At 36.1% G+C, this 20791-nt stretch overlaps 1 protein-coding gene across 4 annotated transcripts in view; it reads right to left on the bottom strand.

Moving 5' to 3' along the window:
• IDE (insulin degrading enzyme) overlaps window positions 1-20791 on the bottom strand; it is a 106535-nt gene that overhangs the window by 25466 nt on the left and 60278 nt on the right. For 3 of the 4 annotated variants that reach the window (XM_067552877.1, XM_067552876.1, XM_067552874.1), the window contains exons 12-16: window positions 14465-14567; window positions 12566-12688; window positions 9932-10014; window positions 4580-4724; window positions 721-831 (exon numbers count right to left, since the gene is read on the bottom strand). In XM_067552877.1, the coding sequence (XP_067408978.1) occupies window positions 721-831; window positions 4580-4724; window positions 9932-10014; window positions 12566-12688; window positions 14465-14567 (565 nt within the window). Of the gene's footprint in view, window positions 1-720; window positions 832-3877; window positions 4023-4579; window positions 4725-9931; window positions 10015-12565; window positions 12689-14464; window positions 14568-20791 lie in introns of all 4 variants that reach the window. The other variant, XM_067552875.1, reaches the window with a different exon arrangement.

The following is a 20791-nucleotide window of genomic DNA, read 5'->3' as shown; positions in this document are numbered from 1 at the left end:
TTTGATGTTCACCTATTTGAATATTAAAATTAAAAGGTTCCTGGTTACATACTTGCTTCTTATGTAAACAATTCCAATGTAAACAATTATATTTCTACATTGGACTAACAGAAGTAACAAAAAAGTTGTAACCCATTTCAAAAGCTAATAAAATTTTATAAAATGTAGTGTGTGAATATGGATCATTGAATTTTGTGCCAGATCTCACTTCCAGAATTCTGAATATACCTCGTGTATTGCATATCCTACACCATGAGATGGGCTATGATCCTCTGGGTCCAAAGGGGTCACAACCACCCATCCTATCCATCCCATTCTTTATGACTAGATCAGACTGAAGTCCTAAATCTTTTTCTTGTTGTAACATGGAATCAGAGTATGGAAAAGTTTGAGAACTACTCAAAAGTTTGAGTTCTACTCCTTTTATAAATGAAAGGCATAATCTAGCAGTTAATAGAAAAAGTTCACCACACCTTGTGCCTGAATAAAGACTGTACAGACAATACTTTTGAAGTTGTACAACTATCATTTAAACACTTTCGGTGAACTTCTAGCCACATTGATACCAATAGATAAACTCCCATCAACTTCAATGGATTTCACCCCATACTTTTGTGCAGATTTAGCTCTCAAATTCCATAAAAATGTTTAAATTTCACTCATAGTCAATGCATTCTGATTTAAATTATCCCAATCACATTAAATTCCCATAGAGCTTACCGCTTCCTTGATAATTTCAAATCTTTTCTCATCAATCTCAAAGGCGGCCATTTTCTCAATGATCTTCTTTAACAAGATATGCTGCTTGTCATTATAACCTTTTACAGAAAGCTATGGAAAGAGTGCATAAGTTGCTTTAAACTTGACAAGTCAAAGAGCAATTTCTAAATTACAAAATGGATATCTAGAAAGTACAAAGACAGACTCTTCATAGCATGAAATAATCATGTAGCCTATCTGATGAGAAAAGGCTCCAAACATAAAGGAGAATATAAGTCCTGTTTCCAGGAATCAAAAGGGGACACACACAGTATAATCAGAAATGTAGGACTGGAAATGACCTAGATAGGTCATCTAGTCTAGATCTCTGTGCTGTGGCAGGACTAAGGATTATCTAGACCATCCCTGACAGGTGTTGATCTAACCTGTCCTTAAAAACCTCCAGTGATGGAGATTGCACAAACTCCATAGGTAATTTGTTCCAGTCCTTAACTACCTTATGGTGAGAAAGATTTTTCAACTGTCTAACTTAAATATCCCTTGCTGTAATTTAAGACCATTACTTTTTGTCCTGTCCTCAGCGGATAAGGAGAACAATTTATCACCACCTTTTTATAACAACCTTTTATGTATTTGAAGACTTTTATTTCCACCCTCAGTCTTCTCTTTTCCAGACTAAATAAACCCAGTTTTTTCAATCTTTCCTCATAGATCATGTTTTCTAGACCTTTAATCATTTTTGTTGCTCTACTCTGGACTTTCTCCAATTTGTCCACATCTTTCCCCAAGTGTGGTGCACAGAACTGGACACAGTACTCCAGTTGAGGCCTTATTAGTGCTGAGTAGAATTAAATCATTACTTCTTGTGTCTTGCTGACAACACGTCTGCTACTACATTTCAGAATGATATTTGCTTTTTTTGCAACACTGTTGACCCATATTTTCCTTCCGATACACTATAAGTCCCAGTTCCTTTTCTGCAATACTCCTTCCTAGGCAGTCATTTCCCATTTTGTATTTGTGCCATGGAGTATTCCTTCTTAAGTGTAACATTTTGGTTTTGTCCTTATTGAATTTCATCCTATTTTTTTCAGACCATTTCTTAAATGTGTCAAGATCATTTTGAATTCTGATCCTGTCCTCCAAAATGCTTGCAACCCCTCCCAGCTCAGAACTGTCCATAAACTTTACAGGTGCACTCTCTATGACATTATCCAAATCATTTATGAAGATACTGAATAGAACCAGATCTAGAATAGATCCCTGAGTGCACTCCACTTGATATGCCCTTCCAGCTTGACTGTCAACCATTGATAACTGCTCTCTGAGTATGGATTTCCAACTAGTTGTGCATCCACCTTAAGGCTGGTTCATCTAGGCTATATTATCCTACTTTGCTTATGAGAAGGTCATATGAGAAAGTATCAAAAGAGTTACTAAAGTCAAGATATATCAGATCTACTGCTTCCCCGCAGCCACAAAGCTTGTTACCCTGTCAAAGAAAGATATTAAGTTAGTGTGACATGATTTGTTCTTGACAAATCCATGTTGACTATTACTTATTACCTTATTATCTTCCAGGTGCTAACAAATTGGTTGTTTGATTTTTTTGCTGCATTATCTTTCTGGTACTGAAATTAAGCTGACTCTATAATACTCTGCATTGTCCTTATTCCTCTTTTTATAGATAGGTACTATATTTGCCCTTTTCCAATCCTCTAAGATCTCTCTCATCCTCCACAAATTCTCAAAGATAATCACTAATGGCTCAGAGATTTCTTCAGCCATTTCTTTAATATAATAATATACTTGGGTTGATCATAAATAGAACATGAGCACTCAGATACTACAATAGTGTGTGTTATAGAAATGTATGTGTATCATCTAGAATACTCTGGTTTTAGTATAACATTCTTTCTTTAGGATCCAGAGACTTTCAACAGGTCTGCTTTCTACCTTGAGCTCATTGCAAGTATTATATATATCTTTGATATACAAGACAGCACCTCCTCCCTTTTTTTCCTGTCTGTCCTTCCTGACTTCTTCTGATCAACATTATAAAAGCATGTCTAATACACACTATGTATTATAGGATTGCAGAATACCTATCACACATCTTGTTCTATGCAGTAAAAATATATCGACATATAGACAGAGGGTTCCAGATACCAATTCAGAATAATATCACTTTACAGTATGAGACTAGAATATTTACATAATTTTAAGATAAATTTCCAAAATATGAACTAACATGACTGCTTATAAAAACTGTAAAAATCTGACAGTAAATTAATAATTTCTTTTAGAATTAACTCTGACCATTGACCTTTAAAACATCAGCAAGCTTTCAGAATAATATGTATACATTTTCAGCCAAATACGTGGAAACTACTGGAAACAGGATTTTGTGGAGTTAAAATAAGTCAATAGGACAAAGATGCTGCAAGCCTTTGAGCACAGAAAATTCAAAGGCAATATACAGCACACTCTGGCCATCAAGCTCTTCTTGGAAGTAGCAGTGGGTTTTATAGGAATGTAAGACTGAGGGTGTGCTTCAAAAAAAAGGTCTTCAACAGAACTGCAAGTTAGGTTCTGATCATTTATCAGAAATATCTTAAGAAAACCTAAAGAAGTGCCAATACATCATAAGATCAATACTTATTAAACAAAAATTTCCATAGTTTTGGATTTTAAAATAGTTGATAAAAGTCAACTCTGAAGAAAATTCACGAAAATCTATTAGTCTGATACAAGCATGCACAATTGGTTTTCATAGCTCACTGCTGTAGAATTAGAGGAACTAAGTATATAGAAAATCTAGAGGGTTAATATTCATACAACACAAAATGCTTATTATTTTGAAAGTTCAAAATTAATCCATTTTACATACAAAAATGCCGTAACACTTTCAGGATTACTGTTCAAGCAGGTAAAAACGTGAATTAGAATGCAAACAGTTGCAGCACGCACACATTCACTAATTAACCATATCATTCACTAATGGTTAAAAAAACTAATGTGTTTTTTTCAGTCATGAGATAGATGCAAGGAAAAAATCATTAACTGTCTTTAGAAATGCAGAAGTCAATGTTTTCTCCAAGCTCAACATAACTCTCAAGCTGTCTTCACTTCTTCCTGTATTTTTTTTCTTACTTACAAGAATTGCATTCATTCCTGATGCAATGCCATAGATCAAACCTGAGAGGCGTGCTGCATATGTATACTCTTTTAAATCATCCTTCAATAACCTGATAAACAGGTATGTCATGTTGCAATGGAGAGGATCAGCATAAATGTAGCGACTAACAAAAAGAAAAACAAAAGAAATGCTTTGATACCTCAAGGAGTGACACAGTAAATGGATGAAGAAACATGACTGAAGAGTATGTATATGCAGCCTCATGATCAGTATTTCTTAGAAAAGAAAGTTGATTTATTTAGGAGCAATGTGAAGAATTTTTTTTCTTGGTCAGAAAGTCTTTCAATAGCTATCTGACAGAAAATGAAACTAAATCGAAACTCAGAATTAGGATTAGAATTGTTTTTTCTTTTTCTTTTCTGGAGGAGGAGCAAATTTTACAGCTAACTAATCCAATGAATGATGCAAAAGAAAGGAATAGATTTGCTTAATATTAATGGAAATATTGTTGAAGACTTAGAACAAGATTCAACTTAACATTCAAATTATGAGAAAGTATGATTAGCTATCAAGATTAAAAAAGGAGTAAAAAAACGCTTATACCCTCAATGGAAAAAAAGCCTTTTTTAAATAAAAATGCTTCCATCAAATCAATATAAAAATATTGATGAGTAGAAGTAGATTTAAGGCTCTAAGATTTTCCTTGATTTAGGTACTTACATACATCCCATAGATGGTATTTTGGAGGTCATAGTTCAAGCCAGCTAGTTCTGCTGCATATGCATACTCGTTGAGGGAGTCTTTGAGTAGTTCAAGGTACAAATAAGCCATGTTACAATGCAAGGGATCCACGTAAGCAAATGGGCTGGAAGAAAACATTGAAAGTAAAATATCTGCTTTAATTCTTGCCCAGTTCTTTTTGGCCTTAAGTTTGATCTCAAGAAAATTTAATATTTAAATACATTATGCTGTTGGGTTCCCTTATGAAGCATTACTATTTCAAAACAAAACACACAGATAACCAAAAGTAACTGTTGATTTTTCTTATGGTTTCAGTGTTGCCCCATTATAAATATATATTCAGGACTTTAATTTAAATTCCTTTTGGTTTAAAATTGGTAATTCATACCATGTTATATTAACTCAGAGCCTATCAAGTGCATAATTAACTTAAATAAACCATAAGTATTAAACATAAATACCGAAGATAAACCCTAAACATTAAGCAAATTAATGCTTTCATGCTATTAGAAAATAGAATAGTTGCTATTTAAAAAAAATGAATATTTAGTAACTACTGTATGCAAAACACTGCAAGATTTCCTATGCTCAGAGCAGGAAGTAACTGCAGCATCTCCCATTCCATGGTATAGTAATTGTATGAGATAAATGGGGTCTTTTTAATGGAAAAAACTGTACAGGTTCCAGTGTTATGTTAATAATATCTAGCCATATACAGTAGCTACATACATCTCTTAAAAGAGAAAGGCAACTCAAAGACTCAAGCCATGTTTCAACAATATTGATATTTGTTAAATATCAGTACTTATTAGAGATTCACAAGCTAAGTCAAGACTGATAATTTATTCCTACTTTGGTCAGATATTTATTTAAAGAGCATTATATGCATGTGTGTGCATATGAATTTATTATAAAGGTCACAGACATAATAAGCAGTACATGAAATAGTTACTTGTTGAAGTATTGATCATCAAATACAAGTTTGTGTTCATCATGTACATGAAGACAAGTCCTATTTCCAACCCATATCTCTGGCAAAGCTTAAAGATGAACTGCAAAAGGTTTTTAAAATAAAGGTCCTAAAAGCTTTTGGCACAACCTGGATCTGTTTCTTTCCCCCTCCCCAGGGAATGGGAGGACAAGAGGATATTTTCTAATTCAGAAATTGAGTGGCCACTCAGTCTGATTTCCAACTCAGTGAAAGTTACCCACCTACCACAATGCTACAGGCTGAGTTTTGGCTGGCTCTTTTCTGAATACTTAATTAAGCATGAGTCTAGAATGGGCATTTCCCTTCTATTTAAATAAAGAATATCCCCAACAACTGATTAATTTGAATATGTCCAATTATACATGTCCCAGGACAAAATAAATACTGAAATCAAGGTAATATACCAGTCAGCCATTTATAGTCCCCTAGATTACCTCCCAAATTGAGTGAATTCTTCTCAAGTTTGATACTAGGACCAAGATTTGTTATTCTAAGCTATTTTCAGTATCTGTAGCAACGATGACTCTTGCTATTCATTTGGATGGTGAAGACCAATAGGGACATTTGCGACTGACTAGGACTGTTAACAATTCACTTTGTGAAGGCAAGAAGTAAGCCATCCTTAAAATGGTGATAGTAAGGGCATTGCTTAAGAAGCCTTCTCTAGAGGCTAACCACCTCACCAATTAGTGCTAATTTCTAATCTACCATTTTTAAACAAGATTGTTAAGAAACTGTTGTTGGAGCAATTCAGTCACATCTTGATCTGATTGATGATGCCCTGTTTTTGCCAGCCTGGTTTTAGACATGAGTTTAGTACAAATCCAATATTACTGTGCATGTTTGTTGACTTCCTCCTACCAAGGACACAGATAGAGCTTTAAAAAAAAATCATCAAGGACACTACCAGCAGTCATTCGATAGCATGCATCATGAGGCTTCTGACTTGCCCATGAAGTCTTGTTAGCAAAGATGCTCTTCTCATAAGATTGTTAGCAGAGAGGCTCTTCCATAAGGTTTGTTTCTCCTCTTAGATTCCAAAATGTGGCGATGAATATCTGTTATTCTTAAGTGGGGCTCCATTCTGTTAACTGTCTTGTCCAACATGTATGTTAGACTAGTAGGGGAAATAATGAATCTGGCCTTAGGTTTCTTTGAAAATTCTAGCCTAGTTTCCTCATCAAACCCCTCCCCTGGTCAAATGAAGCAGACAGTTGCATCACTGGTCTTGAAGCTAAAATGCTAGTATTTGACTATTTTATTATTTTTATAAATGTAAAGCACTTTGTTGCTTAGCGATGCATGCTAATATACATTTTCAAATAAACAAAACTCCAAAATAGGAATGTAGACTATACCTATTTAAAACAGTAACAGCACCGAATTTTAATAGCCATCTATCTGCCTAAACCTTGGGAAATCTAAAATGCAGGCCTCCTGGTTTCTCTGCCAGTGTAGCTGACTCAACAACCATCTTAAACAAAAGGTTGGAAAACGATTCCTTAAACGGTTCGTTTACTTCCCTTTTAAAAAATGACTGAATTGTCAACATTCCTAACTCAAAGTCTAGACAACACCAGAGGCTATTTACCATCTTAAAAGCATATGGCTAGGCCTGCATGATTGACTATTCTCATTTTCTTAGCTTTAATTCCCTCAACACTACAGGTGCTGTTAGCATCATTCAAGCCAGGAAGTGCTCCAGGGATCCTGGCTCCTCAGAGCAGCAGGCAATAGAACTCCTCCTACAGGATCAAAGGTCATACTCCAGAAATCAACTTTTTTGGAGTGTAGTGGGTGGCTTGGCGAGATTGGCTGCCATCATCTCCAACGGAAATGGAAACCAGATTTGTCTGTGTTAATATATGACCATGAGGCGCCACTGCACATTTGTCTTTCTTGAGCTTGGCCAGGTTGTGGTCACAAGAGATAATAGTGGGACAATCTTTCTCCATGGGAAGATGAAGCCAACCATGGCTTTTCCAGTCTTTGTTCTTTCTCTTGAGCAGAACACTGAAATCTTTCTGACCAGAGGTGTGGTGAAGAGACTCAGAAGATCTGAGCCAGCATAACCTGTTCCAGAATAAGCTTACTTTGAGTCAATGCAGTTCAGTGGAAATTGTTTAAAAATACAAACTCCCCCACTACATCAGACCCCATGTCTCTTCACAACTGATCATATAAAATCAGGACACCTTCATCCCATCTCTGGCTCCTCACCTCTGATCTTTGCTCCTCAGTGGAGGAAGATGGATTAGGCTGGTGTTTTAAATAAGGTCTTTCAAGTCCTTCTAGCTGTTCAGAAAGAACCTACCAGGAGAGTCTATGATTTCAAATGGAAAAAGGTTTGCAACTTGTTGGGAATATTCTTCACTTGCTCAACTTGTTGTGAATTCAACTTTGCTTGCTCAACATTAAAACTGTTATTACTTTTTTAATTTGTCACAGATTGGGTTATAGACAGCATCCCTCACAGTTCATCTGGAAGCTATTACACAGACTTTCATGAACTTGTAGTAGATAAAAACCTGTCTCCATGCATCACAAAGTGACCAGATTTTGAAAGTGCATATTGCAGTGGGAATTTATTGCAGCAGGTAGAGATGGAGAAAGAGCAGAAGGAAAATTACTTACCTATAATTTTTGTTATTTATAAGAAGACAGGCAAGCCCAAGAGATTACCATTTTATTCTCCCACCATTTCCTCAGAGATAGATATGCATTAGTTTGCTGTTTTGTACTTTCAGTGCTTGTCCTGTAGCTTCAAAAGGGAGCTGGAGAGAAAGGCAGCGTCTGGCCAAGCTAGTGGCCCCCCTACTAACCAGCAATCTAATGCTTCAGAACTTTGTATTAAGTAAAACTGACCTTGCCAGACAGCCAACTATGATATACACACACAGACTGGTAACCTATTGCACCTAAATACTTAGAAGAGGAAATAAGTTTCCTCAGAGGGGGTGGGTTTGGTAACTGTTGACATTCAAAGTATCTTCATAGGGTAAGAGTTACAGGCAAGTATGCTTTTTTTCCAGCCTTTGCTCCCATACCCTTATACAATATGCCTGAACTTGGGAGACAACTGTGACAAGGCACGTGACACATATTATTTGCTGTTTTCTGATAAGGGAGCACGACCTATTACTGTCTTTCAGCGTTGTGTGTGCAACAGACCATTTCTTAGAATGGCTCTATATGACTATTTGTTGATTTTTATTATATTATATGGATGGCATTTTTTTTTATGCTGGATGTTTGTTAGGATACTGAAGAAACTCCTAAAGGTCTGCCAAGAGCACGTACAACACACTCCTAATGGCTATTCAAGACCAACATTCAACAGCGTTCCCATGAGTGACCATAACATCTCATACTTCAATCTTTTCAAGATCATCATCCCGATCCATCAGGAAAAACAAAGAAAGGTTCTGAAAAAATTTAGGTGCTTTCTAGCCCCAGTATGGGAATCACTGTCACATGACATTCAACAGTCAATACTGCTTCAAAACCCAGAGCTGGAAGTGACTGGTCCAAATGAAAGATCCACGGCACTAAGAAGATACATAGGCTTCCACATTCCCAGAACTATCTTCAGAGAACTCCAACTGGAAATGAATCTCTTTCTTTGGCCTTTCTTGCCTTTGTCAATCTTTTAATATGGTACAACTTCCCACGAAAAAATAATTCAAGACCTGATATAATATTACTGTACTGCCAATGTAAGGTCATGCATCTTCATTTGGGATCATCATATCTGCTATCAAAGATGTATCCCCCAAAATAAAAAAGTGATTTGATAACAGTCATAAAATAAAACTTTGAATAATGTTTAAATCTTACCTGTGTATGCATTACACAAACTAAATAGAACACATTCTGATTTGTCATTATACAAAAACTGTATAAGGCCACATCAGCATAACATTTAAGATGTAAAGTATTACTATCCTATACTGAAGTTGTCATTTATTTATAATTTAAAATATAACATCTTTAAAATGGTAAATTGAATAAGTAGGAGTTGTTGTCAGATGCGTTTCAGGTACAAACAAATAAAGGATAAATTGTTTTGAGACTGGACTAAGTATTTAATGTTATTACAGCTTCTCAAATATTTATTTGAGCACCCCAAGTGCTTCTTGCTTCAACTACTGCATAACAGATGAGGTTTCCTGATGTGTTTATTGTTTAATATTTCCAAACTAGAATAAACTATTACCCTACATCATTTTAAAAAGCTAATGCATGCATGAGAGGTTTTGCAACTTAAATGCAGATTTCATGTAAAGAATAAGAAGCTTTTTGAAGTTCAATTAATGTGATATACTTAATATACTGCGTACCTGAAAAATTCAAAGTTCAGACAGGCTTTTGGCAAGAAAAATTTGTCATCTTGCTTGAACCATAGTTTGCTCATTGCTGTGTCCTGTGTCAAGAAAAACAATATTTACATTGTTTAATATAAGATTTTATATTATGCTCTTTTACAAACTGCATTTTATCACTTCTATTCTCAGTTTCTTCCCTTAAATACATGACTGGTGTACACAGTCCTCTGCCCTTGCAGTGAGATTCTCACCTCATTCTGACTCCTTTACACCAGATAAAAAGGCTAGAAGGGTGTAAAGGAGCCCTAAAAATTCCATGTCTACCTGGGGGAGAATTCCCCTGGCGCAGGAACTTTGGAAGATAGCCATAAAGTTGCCATCTGAGAAATTTTGCAAGCTCTAGGGGTGTGCCAGGACAGGACTGAAATCATGCAGAACTGTGGAGATTATTGCTAATGGGTGGCTAATACGACAGCCTAGGATGCTGTAACTCAGCCTAGGGAGCAGCTGAGAATCAGGACACAAAGAGTCACCATAGCTGTCCTATTCCATCCACCCCCAGTACTGCAGCTGCAAAGAATCTCACCTCCATACTTCAGGCTAAGTATATTATTTCTTAAACAATAGTCTTTAAATAAAATTTATGAACACACATTACAGTGTGTTATAACAAGACTGAAAACAAAAATATCCGTCCATTTATAAACGGAACAAAATCGTGACTAAAAAATGAGAGTCCGCTAAAGTTTTATTTTAAAAAAATTCCCTAGTGGAGGAAAAAATCCAAAAGAACTGCAAACAAACAGATGTAAAACAGACAGACATTCTTCCTATTTTAACCCTAGCTATCATCCCTCTCCCCTCCCCTTTTTAAAATTGTTTCCATATATGGTAAAAGAGGTAACATTGTTATGGCAGGCTGATTTTGTGGGGATGGGGCATTCTTTAAACATCTGTTTGTCGCTGCTCATAGGTTTGGAATGTCAGAAGTAGTCCAAGGAGGAGATGAATTAGTGAGGAGAGTGCAAGTGGAGCCATGAAATATACATGATAAATATATTTTATTGCATGGCTCTTTAATTTATAACATAGAAATCACCACCACGACATATGCTGTATGTTTATACAATTTAATACATAAATCCATTTACTTTTCACATGCTTTTTACATATAAAAACTAAATCTTGTCCCTCATTGCCCATCTTTGCCTACACAGCCCCAACTTATATTTTATGTGATTTTTTCACATAACTTATTTTTATGGTAATGGAAATTCTCATTCTAGTAATATTGCTGTTACTAAACAAAAAATTACAATAAATTCTCTGCTATCAGGAACAGAATAGTGAAATGGCAATGACTGTGTTCATTGTTTCAGTTAAAGAAGTTTTAAAAGATTTTCTTTGCCTTTTTTTTTTTTTTTAAAGTCTTAAAAAAGCAAATGAAATTTCAAAAGCTGTGATGCACTAACCACTGTTCATACCAACTTATTTCTTTTGGTGTGCTGCTGGACTCTAGTTTCTGTAGAATTTAAGTTTTAATTTTTTAAAAAAAGTTTCTAGCTTTAGTTCTTGTGAAGATAGCCTTCAGAAAGCAGAAAAATGTAGTGTTTACTGAAGCTGATGTCTGTCCCCATTCAACTCTATGACTCCAATTCAGGAAAGCACTTAAGCTCAGGTTTAAATCATCCCTATTCATGATTCATGATCCCTATTCAATCCCAATGAGCTGGAAGTTAAGCACATATTTAAGTGCTATTCTGAATAGGTATGCTTTCCTAACTGGAAGCCTATGTTAACTTTAAATTCCAACGTCAGTGTAGATTACAGTGTTTTACTGCTGCTCATTTACTGCTGCTCATCCACTGTGGTTGCATGTCACAGAAATTAGAGATCGAAGACACCTATAAAATTTGGTGTCTGACTAGTGTACATGCTTTTAATCTCTCTGGAAAAGCAAGAGTGTGGGAGAAGACTGTAGAGAACTCCCAGGTGTGCTAGATAGGCTAACTTCATTCTGTGATCCAGCAGCAACAAGGATGGAGTTGCAGAAGGTTCATCCTACATCCAAGTGTGGAAAGCTCATCACCTCTGAAAACAAAACTATTTGTTGATTATGAATAGTTGAGAAATTATTTTCAGGAACTCAAAAACGTTGAACTTTGCTGAAAGTGTGAGGGTCTTTGCTTGCTGCTACCAGGAAGGTATGGAGCGGGTAGTGTTTGTGTGTCTTTGCTTGCAACTTCAAGTTCTTTTCGTGCACAGCTTCAACAGAATAACCTTTCCTACTTTCTGACTTACCAATAAATGCTAAACAAGTGTGTGGCAGTCGCCCTTTTGATTAAGAAGTTTCAATATTATTTCTATCAGTGGATCACACACTTTCAAAAGGACCAAGAAAGGGTTCAAGCAGACCTATTTTCAGGGGAACCTGACATTGACTGATTTTATTGCTTTCTTTATTGCTGGTTAAGAGGTTTTTAAGAAAGCAGTTTACACACTCTTGTACTTACGAATAAACTATATATGACAAGTTAATTTATATTATTTTAAAGGTTTATCAGGAAATAATGAAATGGCTAACTTTCCAGCAGGATTGCTGGCTGACATAACTTCCATTTGATGTAAGTAATACATATTCTTCCTTACCTTGATAAGGGCAGGATACTGTGGTGCATCTTTTTCTAGTGGCAAAATTTCAAAGTTAGTAGGAATAAACTCATTCTTCATTGGAAGCTTGAATTTCCCATTTAGGTCAGCATTTTGCCATTTCTGGATAAATAACAGTATAGTTTAGTCAAATTTCTGACTAACAGATGGATATATACTTAAATCCTGTAGCGCTATAACAGAAAACATATTTTGTTCTAGTATTCTATACATATGCAACCAGTGAGGAGATGGGAAATAACAGGCCAGCAGAAAAATGTCTGCATTGGAGAAGGAGGTGGGAGAAGGCCAGCCAATAGAAAGGAGTTCTGTCAACAAGGGAGATGGGAAAGCAAAAGATCATTAGACAAGGTATATCAGGATAGAGAATCTTTCTACATTCCACCATTTCAACTGCTCTGCATCCTCTCGTTTTTGGCTCAATAAAAGCACCACATTAAATAAATATATAGGTAGAAATTCTTCCAGCTTTGGTTCTACTTGTTCAACTAGATATGCTAAATGTGGTGAGGAGTTTCTCCACTATTTCTGTTCAAAGCAGATTGGTCTGACAGAGCCTGAGTATTCCTTTTGGGCATACTGCAAGGCCAACTCATTTTAAAATGGGCCGATAATTTTATTTGGAGAGGGTTGTTCTCTTCCCCCCTTTTTTTGAGGTTTTGGTTTTCAGAAGTCCATTAAATATTGCACAATATATTCATTTTATAAACTAAAAAAACCCCAAACATATTTTGAATCAGTCTTAGAGCCAAAGTTAAAGCTGTGTTGGTATTTCCATTATAAATTTCTTTTTTGGGACAATTATAGTTCATAAAATTACTTTGGGCTTAAATGTGACGTATATTTAATTATAAAAAATCACTCCTTTGTGAAAAAACAAAATTGTTATTTTTATCCTGGATCACCTGTTTTTACAGAAGAAAGAAAATGAGTTTATAGCCAAGTCAGAAATTCTCTTTTCATCTTCTAAGGCCTTGTCTATACTAGCACTTATGCTGGCAAAACTTTTGTTGCTCGGCAGTGTGAATAAAACACACCCCTGAGCGATATAAGTTTTGCTGGCATAAGCACTTGTGTGGACAGCTCTATGTTGGCAGGAGATGCTCTCCCGCTGACATAGCTACCGCTGCTCATTTAGGTGGTTTTATTATGTTGGCGGGAGAGCTCTCCCCCATCAACATAATGTGGCTACATAAGCACTTATGCCAACAAAACTTACGTCGCTCAGGGGTGTGTTTTTCACACCTCGTGAGCAACAAAAGTTTTGTTTGCATAAGTGCTAGTGTAGACAAGGACTAATTAAAGCTATCTTTGCAAACAAAATGGTGTTGATCAATAGTTTTTTGCATTGAAAACAGTTAAATTGCCCAGGGTGTTAAAAATAAGGGGTGAAAAATTTGGGCCCTATTGAAGTCAATTGCAAAACTACTACTGGCTTCAGTAGGGCCAGGATTTTAGCCAAGAATTCACACAGTGAGCCAATCCAAAGTCCATAGAAGTTTTACCATTGACTACATGGATGTAGAATCAAGTGAATACGCTGCAAGTTTTTGTAACTTACATTTTAAGTATGTATTGCATACTAGGGAGGTCTTACAAAGAAAATCTGCAAAGTCCCATTGACTTTGATGGATTTGATTTAGAACTGTCTTAACAAGTAGTACCTCAATGTAGTATTTTGTAGCATGCAATGAAAAGTCTTGAAACACTTTTAAATGAGGGTCTAAATCTCCACTGTCACTCAACAGACTTAGATATCATTGCTAATGGGAGTTGTAAGTGCAAATTCTACTTTCCACAAATAGGGGAATTAAATCTACATGCAAGAAACTGAAATTTTCTTTCAGAAATGGAAATCTAGTAATTGTTTAAACATGCCTTGATAACTTCATCAGAAATTGCTTCTTGCTTGTACTGTGTTCCATACCACTCTTCCGTTTGATCAGTTTTTCCTTCAAAAGATTTAGAAACTATTGCAACCCTAAAAACAAACAGACAAAAACACTTAGGCACCAAAGTACTTTACAAACACATATACAAAGTAATGGGAGAGATCATTTCATTCGTCATTGAAATGCAGTCATCTCCATCACGGAACTTAGAAGCTGTTTAAGATGAAGAATACCATCTCCAAATGAAACTGCAGGAATATTTAGGCAGACAGTATGCATGTATCCAAATTTAACTAGTCAAATCATCTGCCCTTAATCATAACTTCAATTTGTACTTGTCCATCCACAATAATTTTACTGTTCATGCAAAAGAAAGATCTAGAGAGGTTGGGGTTGTGTGGAAGCTTGTATGCAATTTCTGATTTCTTGGATTCTTCATCCTTATTTTACAATTTGTGTTGAGCAGTTTTAACACAATGATCCTAAGAGGTCCTATACAAAATCTGTAATATGACTACTGCATTTTTCTCAGCACCTACACCTGAGACCAAGTAATTAATTAAAAATAGTAACTGCACAAACATAAGATTTTCAATATACAAATTTAACATCCAGGACCTAGTTTATATAACACAGATTTAGGTCCCACTCCTGCATGCTGAACTGTGTGCGCAGACTTCCACGTGAATTGCTGTTTATTGGCTAGCAATGGACCACTTTACTGTGGATTGGATCGTGGTAGCAGGGTTTTTTTTTTTTTTTTTTTTTTTTTTTTTTTTTTTTTAAATAAATACTTTTTAATCATTTGACAGTCAATCAAAAACCTACAAGAGACATGGCCAAGAAGGGGAAATCTGGAATAAAAGATGAGAAGCAGTGCAATAAACTTATTACAAACTAAAGCCATGTCTACACTTACAAGCTTACAGCAGCACAGCTGTACCAAGTTCTCCCACTGACATAATAAAACCAGCTCAACAAGCGGCGGTAGCTATGCTGGCAGGATAGCATCTCCTGCCGACATAAGCACTGTGCACACGAGCGTTTATGCCTGGCAAAACTGGTGGGTTTTTTTCAGATCCTTGAGCGCCAAAAGTTTTGCCAACGTAAGTGCTAGTGAAGACATGGCCTAAGATTTTTCTATTTTCAGCAGTCTTCACAGTAAGTGCTAAGAAAACAAATCTTGAATTCTATAACCGTTTTTACTGTAAAATGGTATATTCAACAAAGAACAGGAATTACTAACTCGATTAAAAAGCATATAAAATTTTAGGAGAATTCTGAAACAGTTATTGCATATCCAGAAAGGTCATATCATTATCTTCTTCATAAATTTAACATTCCATAGAGATGTTTAATTGCAAAATAATTAACAAAATGTCAAACTTTGTGAAGATAGTTAAAATACACACTAAACATCTGACAGCTAAATGCATGTACTGTGGATATTCTATTAGATTATGATGAAATCTTCAAGCTAGGGACATTCTCTTATGTGACTGTATGGCACAATTGGGTCTTGATCCCATATGGGGCATTTGGATATTACCAGTATCAATCTTAAATAATAAGGAGTTATGTTTCTTGCAAAGTATTTATGGATTTTTTAAAATAAATACAGTATTAAAGTGTAAATGCATGGAACGTTAGTGCTCTTAATGTGCATCGATCTAGATCTCACTATTTTATTAACTACTGATTATGTGGACATATTTTTAATGGGGCATGGAGAGGTGTCACCCAAGCAGTTTGGGAAAATTGGGATTCTACTGTTCATAACTTTAGATACAATGTTTCACTAATGCTAGAAAATTCAGAAATACTTTGTAAAATTAGTCTGTGCCTTGTAATACAGGCACACTGGAGGGGGGAGGGGGTGTCATTTGATGTAGAAAATGGCAGGCATATTTTAAAGACAATAACAGGAAATATTACCCCCGCCCCCAACATCTACAGTCACTGCCACAGGGTATCACCAGAGCTTCAAATTCTGAAGCAGGATTTGTATAGGAGGCTGGGTATTTTTGAGACCAATATTTCTAGTCAAGCATGCTAAGGAGGGATAATCAAATCTCATGCTTCAGGGATGCAGATAATTGCTGCAGAGGTCAGGAAGAAACTTTTTACTTCCCACTGCAAAGCACATTGGTAAATGGGCACTTTTAAAAAACAAATTTTATTCTGAAATGGTAGTTTAAGGCTATTACCAGAGGCAGAATAGTGATCTGATCAGCCATAGCAAATGCAATGGTTCTCTAAAATTTTTTATTCCAATCATATACAAACCTGTCTCATGCCCTTCTGCATGTTTAGTGTGTATTTTTGTTTTTAAAAAATAATATATAAATAAAAAGGAGGAATGTTCAAAAGCAATAAGCAGCAGAGAGGAAAACATTTCATCTTTAGAGAAAGTATTTGTACTCACAACACAGCAGATATTAACTCAGTGACCAAGATAAAATCTGCTAGTGGTATTACTGATTATACAAAAATGTGCCACAGTTATATAATTCTATTACATTTTGCATTCTGAACTGGACAGCTGGTGAGCAGTAGCTCTGCTGTTTACAAATGAAGTTGCTAAGAGACTATGAAGAATAAAAAGTCTTTTAGAATGTAATAGTCATTAAAAAGAAGTCTGAAAATCACCATTTTTTTTTCTTTGAAATCCTCCTACTGAACCGAAATATCACCTCATAAAATAATGGTTATAAACCAGATAAAATTCCAAAAACGCTGCTAGCTGAGCAACAAAACCAAGGTGTTAGATTTCTTCATAACTACAGAGTGTGTAATTCCATATTTTATCCCCTGTACACTCTACCACCTTGGAGACTAGATGCCCCAGAGAACTAGTAGGGATACACTCATCTATCATGCTGGGAGGCAAGGGGGACACAAACAAGCTAGTATCTTTTTAAGAGAACACCTGGTACACTACAGTCAATTCAGCTACTGATCTGGCTGAGATCAAGCTAGAGTCACAGCTGGTATCCATATATCTCAGTGTAACAACACTGAACAGATTCTGGGTACCTATGAGGGGGCCTGTACAGGTCTGAAAGTTCAGCAATACAGTAAATAAAGTATTTGACAATATTTATCTGATGGGTAGATTGCACCAGATGAGAACTGGGAAAATTCTTCCTCTCCCCCAGTCTGAGGATCCTGGGGATTAGCAATGCCCTCAGTTGAGAAAGAGAAATTTCTGGAGCAATTAGCCACTGTCAAAGAGCAGCACTATTCCACAGTTTTGCCTTCTCATTTAGCAGTTTTAGAGTTTAGAAGATCTGGTTGAGAATAAGCAGAGTGAGGTGCTTATAGAGACCAAGTGCTATAAATTAACTGTTGCATGGTTAACTGCTCCAGAACAATTGCATTATCCAACTTATTCTGAAATCTTAGAGGAAGTACCTCTAGCACCTCCAAAAGCGAGGCATTTGCGTCTGTAATTTGATAATAGTTCAGTACAGGAAAAGTAGGTCATCATGGACAAAATGCCTTCCATGGTCATATATTTCCTCTTAGAAATAGTCCTTATCAGATAAGTCAGGCTGGTTTAAATTGCAAGAAACTGCTGGGGATAGAAGTAGAATATTGGCAAGTTCCAGGTTAATGCTTTTCATTAGAAAAAGCAACTCACAATATTTAAAGAGACATCATCAGATGGGACAAAAGGAGTAGGAAGGATTTTAGCTTTTAACGGTGGAACCAAGAAGGCCTCAATAGTAGTTTTTTTCCCCAATAAATGCAGGTGCTTGCCTAAGCTTGGCAGAAATGAAAGAAGAATTTCGCTAGATGTGGACTTGCCAGATGCAAAGGTCTCGAGTATCAGAAAAAGTAGGTGAGGCAGGAAAGAGAGGCCAGAAGAGAGTCACATTCCCAAGGCCAAGTCCTATAGTGTACCTGAACATGAGGCTGTTTTGTTGTCGAAGTCTGTACCTCTCTAGTTCCATTTAAGGATGATGATGTTTGTTGCCTTGGATGATACCAAAACAATGGCTGGGAGATTTCTCATAAGAAGCATTAGAGACCCAATTTGACTGGTTTACACTGCCCTGCTACAAGCAGAGCATCTGTGGGTATGTCTATACTGCAGTTGAACACCTGACCTGAACCATATCAGCTGACTTGGGTTTGCAGAGCTGCGACGCTTTAAAATTACATTGTAGGTGTCTGGGCTTGAGTTGGAGCCCGGGCTCTGGGATCCTCCCACTCATGGGGTCCCAGAGCTTGGCCTACTCTTTATTTCATTCCTATTAGGACAATATTAATGCTGCATTTTGGACACCATAAAAGCAAAAAAACCAATCCTACATATTATCAGGCAAACATGTTCTTTAGCTATTTAATTGATGAGTCACTAAATCCTCAAACTTCAATAAGGAATATTCTCATTGCAGAGAATAAGAGAAAAAATGTTTGTACTAGAAATGATGGGGGGGGGGGAAAAAAAATCACATTTTCCATCTTAAAGTACAATATGTGCCAAATAATCTCCACAGATGGCTGGCACAAACCAATACAGGTTAAACGAGTAATAATGATACTTATATCCAAAAGGCTGCTCTCCCAGGGGAAATAGAAACTAGTAAATGTGACAAATAGTGGAGGATGGAGGGAATAAAACTTCCTGTTATGAATCAGTCAGATAGGACAGCATATGAATAGTTATTACCATCTGTGAATGAGAGGTGTTTTTTTGTTTTGTTTTAGATACCCCTTAAAAAACAAAAATTTGTCAGGAAAAAATAGCCCAGGATGGTACTTCAAAAACCAATTACAAGACATTAAAAGGTAATGAGAGGTATTTTAACACTCTACATTAGGCTTCTTGCCACTAGTATTAGATACTCCAATGTAACTGGTCCAGTAAAAACCCCTAGTGTAGCTGCATTATACAAGTGCAAAACTTGACTTGACACGGTGCACTTTATCTCACTTTCAAATCAGAGGAAGCTGCACCATTGCAAATCAGTTTATACTAGAGGGGATGAAAGGAAGGATGGTCCAGTGGTAAGGGTGCTATTAGTCTGGCTCACAGGACAACCTGTTCTATTTCCTGATCAGCTACAGCTTGTGTGTGTCACTTTAGGCAAGTCATGTAGTCTCTCTATTCCTTGGTTTTCCATCTATTAAATGGGGATAATAGGACTTCCTCTACCTCGCAGGCTGTTGGGAGGATGAATACATTAAAGACTGTGAGGTGCTCAGATACTACAGATTGGACAGACAGCGGTTTGTACCAGTGCAGCTATATGAAGTTGCATCAGTGAGTAAAACCCTAATATACATAAAGCCTTAAAGTTGCAAGTTCTTCTACTCAATGAAAAAATCAAGCTCCAAACAACCCCCAAATGATGCAAGAATAGCATACTCTAATAAGGGACAGTTGATTTTAAGGATATGTATATATCCATTTATTACTAGATGAAGTTGTGCAGAGTGGGAGGTTAGGGCCTCATCCAAAGTCCACTGAAGTCAACAGAAATACATCCACTGAATTCAGTGGGTTTTGGAACAGGCTTTGAGAGATTTTGACCTACATATGATCTTGTTTATGTGAGTTCCAAGCTCTGTTGACATTTCCAATGTGATGCTCACTGCTTTAACAAGTCTTGCCCCAAGAAAATATTAACCAAACTGAAAAAGTTAAGAATTGGAAATGTCTACCTAGAGAACCTGGGTATGTTTTCCATATAAGATATTTTACTATTATACTGTTTGTTGGTAGCAATAGTTTCAACTATAAACAGTAGGTATTAAAATTGTTTTGTTTAAAGCTGCCAGTGGAAGAACAATATACAAGTTTAGGAAAAAAACCAAAATCCTACACTCCTGTATGCTACTCAGTACATGCATTACACATAGATATACTGGTTTTACAACATACCCTGTTGACTTATTCACAAGTAGTTTAGACAGATTAACTATGAAGGCAAATGTAGTGTGACACAATGCAGTAACACCAACCAGTCACCCCTGGAAAGTTAATGGGAAGGTGAGAAGTATGAGATTTGGCAGCCAAAATAAAATCTAAATATAAAAAATGAATTAAAGTGACTATACTACACATAATAAAATGTAAGAAATTTACAAAGTATAAAAAAGAAAGGGTGAACAAAAATCATCACAATCAATCTCCTATTCTAATAAATCTGATTAAATAAATAATAATGGGTGCAAAGGCAAAGTCAGGGAAAGCCCTCAGTCTGAACATTTTTTGTAAACTTTATATACAGTAGAACCCCTCATTAATGGCTGGGAGATTCTTTGTGGATTAGCAAAAATTTACAATTAAACAACCAAAAAT

The sequence above is a fragment of the Emydura macquarii genome, unplaced genomic scaffold (genome assembly GCF_026122565.2).
Source record: "Emydura macquarii macquarii isolate MOO-44397 ecotype Brisbane River unplaced genomic scaffold, CSIRO-AGI_Emac_v2 contig_1390, whole genome shotgun sequence".
NCBI lineage: Eukaryota > Metazoa > Chordata > Testudines > Chelidae > Emydura > Emydura macquarii.
This window is presented reverse-complemented; position numbering and strand designations above follow the sequence as displayed.